General features: G+C 35.2%; 1 protein-coding gene across 2 annotated transcripts; it reads left to right on the top strand.

The window, feature by feature from the left end:
• The first annotated feature begins 1117 nt into the window (after positions 1 to 1117).
• On the top strand, positions 1118 to 4316 carry LOC122032950 (disease resistance protein RPM1-like). Of its 2 annotated transcripts, none has more exons than XM_042592266.1 (2): positions 1118 to 1456; positions 1620 to 4316. In XM_042592266.1, the coding sequence occupies exon 2, from the start codon at positions 2368 to 2370 to the stop codon at positions 4186 to 4188; it is 1821 nt and encodes a 606-aa protein (XP_042448200.1). In that variant the 5' UTR covers positions 1118 to 1456; positions 1620 to 2367; the 3' UTR covers positions 4189 to 4316. The 2 variants fall into 2 exon arrangements, with proteins under 2 accessions (XP_042448200.1, XP_042448201.1); XM_042592267.1 differs by having other exon boundaries at positions 1620 to 2365.
• The last annotated feature ends 1229 nt before the right edge of the window (positions 4317 to 5545 follow it).

Raw genomic sequence — 5545 nt, 5'->3', positions numbered from 1 at the left:
TATGTTGGATTCTAACATGTTGGTACATCACGTGAAAATTTTTTAGGTCTCATTTCATTAATTTTACAAAACCTACCACATTGTTTCATTATAGATGGATGAGATCATAATAAAAATTACAATTCTAATGGTATAATATAACTTTCTAAAATTTTTAAACCATCTTGAACACATAAATTTAAAACATGACATACACAACGAATATGAAAAAATAAACCGTCAATAATAGGTTGACAAATAAATTTTAGATCATCTATAGAAATGATATTGGAACTAGCATTATCTAATGATATTGAAAATATTTTATAAGTTAAGTCATATTTTTATAAAATTAAACATAATAATTGTGCGATGTTATGAGCATTATGTGATTCATTAAAAACTCTATAAGCTAATAATCTTTTTTGGAGGTTCCAAGAGTTATCAATCCAATGACAAGTCACACCCGTATACGAATGTATTTGCCAATGATCACTCCATATCGAAACATAGAGAAATTTTATTATCTAATTTATTAAATTTATTAATTAATTTTTTTTCTTTATTTTACTAATTTTTTAATTATACGAGTAAATGTAGTCCTAGAAATACATTTTGCATATGCATTAAGAGATTATAATTTTCTAGGGGGGCCGTTGATGTGACGATTCTATATTTTTTTTATTAAGGGATTACAATTTTTCCTTATGTGTTCATACCCGTGAGAAAATAAAATACCAGCCATTCCCTTTTGGCCAGCTGGTGGCCACCGGCAATGGCGGAATCCGAAGTTGTAGCCTGTCCGAACTACAAATAACCTCCGAAAGGGTCCTGAGCTAAAGATCTTTCTTTGCATTTGGAAATTTAAAATTAATATAATAAATAAAAATGAACAACTGTCAATAAAAAATAGTATTATTTTAAAGTAAAATTGACCTAGATTCAACTTACTTAGCTGGCATAATCAAATTTAATTATTCAAATATAATATATCTTTCCCATAGCTGGCTAGTACAACTTACTTAGCTACTTGTTGGCTGTCAGTGCATTATTTAGATTGACTTATTGTGTTAAAAATAATACGACTTCACTTGTTAATTATTCATTTATTTATTTATTAATTATAGGTAAGCTTATGAATGCTCAACTGATGCTAGCTACAAAACTAAGAACACAAACTTCAACGAACAAAACACCAGTCGGAGTTGAGATTGGCAAAGGCAGATAGCTATCTCTAGATATGGAGGCTGCTTTCATCTCCTTGCTGATCAACAAGCTCGCCCAAGTCGCATTCGACCAAGCGCAGAGCAGATGCTCTCAGCTACTGCTGCAGCACACAACTCCACCTTTAGATCAGATTCACGCGAAAGTGAGACGAATCACCGACGAGTTCATAGTGATGAAGGCCTTCCTCGAAGGTTCTAATTGGTCCACTATTGCTGCTACTAACAAACCACTCGAGGCTTGGATCGAACAGGTGACACCATTTTCTTTACTTCTATGACTTTTATTCCTCAATGCATGCATTAGTTCTCAATTTTCTTTTTGTTTATTATACTTGCTTTTTGAGGAATTCAATCAAACAATTGGTGCCATAGCCATAAAAATAAGCACCAAATTTTTCATGAATTGTGTATTAGGTGAGGAAGGTCGCCTTCGAGATAGAAGACATCATCGATGAATACCTTTATCTGGTTGGAAGACAACGGGAAATGACATGGAAGAATTATCTCATGGCACCATCTGACCTTTGTTTCAATCTTGCCAAGGCTTGGCGTGGTATTGATTCTCGGTTAGAGAAGATGGAGAGAGATCTTTCTGAACTTTCAAGCAGGAGAGATCGATTTGGTATAACAATAAGTGGCAATGAGGATGGAGTGAAGAATTCAGAAAGAGACACGCATCATTATCGAGCTTATTCACCCATGTTTACCGATGAAGATGATTTAGTGGGGATAGAAGATAACAAATCTAAGTTGCTTTCATGGTTGACTAATGCTGATACTTGCCGGAAGATGACTGCAATTGCAGTATGGGGAATGGGCGGTCATGGGAAAACTACTCTCGTCGCAAATGTCTACCGCAATAAAACCGTGAAGAATCACTTTGATTGTCAGGTATGGGTTACAGTCTCAAAAACTTATAGTGCACTGGAAGAACTCCTGAGAATAATGATCCAGGAAATCTTCAAGGGACAAAAGGAACTTGTCCCAAATGGTGTCACTACCATGCAACGATTAGAGTTATTTGACATCATCAAAGAAAGTTTGCAACAAAAGAGATATATAATTGTGTTTAGATGATGTTTGGCAAGTAGACTTGTGTAATGATATTAGTTGTGCTTTTGTTGATAGCAACAATGGAAGTAGACTAATTATTACCACTAGAATGCATGAAGTAGCAAGGATAGCAAATGAAGAACATATCATGAAGCTGCAACAACTTAATGAAAAAGATGCATGGATTTTGTTTTGCAAGAAGGCATTTCGAAGAGAGAACAATAAAGATTGTCCAAAAGAGCTTGAGGATTACACTGGTAGGATTTTGAACAAATGTCAAGGCTCACCATTAGCTATTGTAGCAATTGGCAGTTTATTATCATTCAAGGAAAAGAGTGAAACTGAATGGAAGAAAGCCTATGATAACCTTCAATGGGAGTTTGAAAACAACCCTGCGCTAGATAAAGTGAAGAATATTCTCAACCTGAGCTTCAATGATTTGCCTTACTATCTAAAGAATTGTTTTGTATATTGTAGCATCTTCCCTGAAGATTATCTAATAAAGAGGAAGAAACTAATCCGATTGTGGGTCGCTGAAGGATTTGTGGAGGCAAAGAGCAGTAACAGATCAATGGAAGAGGAGGCTGAAGACTATCTTGCTGAACTTGTGGATCGGTCCATGCTTCAGGTGGTTAACAGAAATGCATTTGGGAGACTTCAGACTTTCAAAATGCATGACGTTGTAAGAGAGGTAACACAAGAAATATCTAGAAAGGCAAAATTTAGCATGATTCTTGATGGTTCACAATCAGGTTTGGACTATCAAACTCGCCGCCTTTCCATCCAAACAACTGATGAATCCCTTGATTTAGATAAGAGCCTGAGCCTTTCACAACTTCGCTCTTTGGTTATGCTCTCAACTTGCAATTCTAGTTCAGATTCCCTAAGTGCAATCTTAATTAGTTTCAAAATGTTGAGGGTGTTGGAGCTGGAATTTCAGCCAATCTCCAACTTACCAAATGAAATTTCAGCCTTGTTTAACCTTCACTATTTGGGTTTGAGGGGTACAAAAGTGGAAAATCTTCCCAACAATATCCAAAAGCTCCAGAGTTTGGAAACACTTGACCTCCGTTGTTCCAATATAGTGAAGCTCCCACGTGGTGTGACACAATTGAAGCAACTTCGTCACCTATTTATGTTTGCACGTGAAATTGAATTTGGGGGATCAACCGTAGTTGGATGTGTTCCAACTCTCAAAGGGGCACGGCAGTGGAAGAACCTACAAACCCTGAGACAAGTTAAAGCAAACAAGAGCCTTGTACAACAATTGGAAGACATGAAAGAGCTCCGAACATTGGCAGTTACAGAGGTGGAATATGCCCATTGTCCTCAGCTTTGCACCTCATTGACTAAGCTGACTAAACTTCATAGTTTATGCTTGTCTGCAAGGAGTGAAGAACAGCTCAACTTTGAAATATTAAATTCTCCACCTCCTCCACTTCAGAAGTTGACATTGTCGGGTAGATTATTTGAAGGGAAAATGCCTAAATTTATTTGCTCTTGTGAAGAACTCACATATGTGCAACTGATGTCGTCACATTTAATCGAAGATCCACTTCCTTCACTCGGACAATTGCATAAACTAGTGGAGTTAACATTGTGGGAAGATTCATATGACGGACAAAAACTGCACTTTAGAACAGGTTGGTTCCTTAATCTTAAGGTACTTTACTTGGAGACTTTGAGGAACTTAAATAACATTGTGATAGAGGAAGGTGCCATGCCAAATTTACTTAAGCTAATAATGAGTAGTCTTGGAGAATTAAGAATGATCCCTCCTGGTATCGAGTTTCTCACCAATCTCCAAAGTCTCGAACTATGTGCCCTACCTGAGGAGCTAGTGGAAAAATTAAGAAATGACGATGACAACGAAGTCCTACAAAGAATTGGAGGTACTCGAAATGTTGTTGTTGATTCAATAAGCAATTAAAATATGTTTTTTTTTTATATATATTTGTTCATGTATAAAATAGCCCTAAAGGGAATCAGCCAGAATTTGAAAGAAAATATTTATTGAGTCTTGTACTATGTATATATTTTGTAATATTATAAAGTCAATAATTGAATTACTTGTTCATGATTTTTTTTTAAAAAAATAGACGCTCTATTGACTTTTATCTATCAAACTATAAAATAAGAAATTATTTACGTTGCATACTAATAAGAGAATTAGTTCTAAATTAAATAATTATTTAGGTTGATATCTGATCCATCAATTTGTAAGATTCTGGATTTATAATCATTTTTTGCCTATTTCACAATAAAATTTTCTTAAGGCATGAAAATTTATTTTCCTCTAATTATCTAATATTTCATTAAAAAATGTGTCCAAGATTTAAAAAAATCAACAAACTAAAAACTAATATCTAATTAATCACATTACTACGTCGACGTCCAAATGATTAAAATCAACATTTCAAACAATGCTTATCATGAATTCAAGTACTCTCTAGGTTTCTCATGTTGGATAAATGTGAATGGAGAAAAGATAGAAGAGATATAAAGTTCTATTATGAATGAGATTTTAATGTATATTGGGAGTTTCGAGATATATTAGTTGGTTCATGTTGATTTATATGTATTGATGATGTGAACAAATACACGGGAAGAGTTTCTCTTTCACGCACAGATGTGCAGGGGGTGGGGTGTATCTCTAAGTTGACTTGTGTGCAAAACACGACCTGTATGCATCGAATGCCAAACCGGTTGGGTTACAAGTTGTTCAACTAGAACAACTAACATTTTGTCACATACATCTTTTTATTGTTTATTTAAGTGTGTAACGGATATATTAAATTATGAATTAATACATAATGTAAACAGCTGAATGAAACGTGGGTGTTTTACTACTCGGCGAATAATGATCATTAATCGATCATTAATATTGCCTATTGGTCTGAGCTCACTCGGCGTTTCACTACTCAAAGAATAACTGCGATCACAAGCAAAATACATACAAACAGAAGCTCTCCACCTTCATTCCCCTCCTCCTCTGTGATGCATCTCTTGCTCGACGGATTACTCGTGGTAGTAGTCGAACCTCTTAGTTCGTCGTGATCACTAGTGCTACCTGTGGGCGCCGAATCCCAAACCGATCAGGGTAAAATTTGTCCAAGTGAAACAACTAACATTTTACCACATAAATCTTTTTACTATTTATTTAAGTGCATAATGGATGCATTGAATTAAGAATTAATGCAGAATATAAACAGCCAAATGAAACGTGGGCGTTCCACTACTCGGCGAATAATGATCATTAATCGATCATTAATGTTGCCTATTGGTCT

Source organism: Zingiber officinale, chromosome 11A (assembly GCF_018446385.1).
Source record: "Zingiber officinale cultivar Zhangliang chromosome 11A, Zo_v1.1, whole genome shotgun sequence".
Classification (NCBI taxonomy): domain Eukaryota; kingdom Viridiplantae; phylum Streptophyta; class Magnoliopsida; order Zingiberales; family Zingiberaceae; genus Zingiber; species Zingiber officinale.
This window is presented reverse-complemented; position numbering and strand designations above follow the sequence as displayed.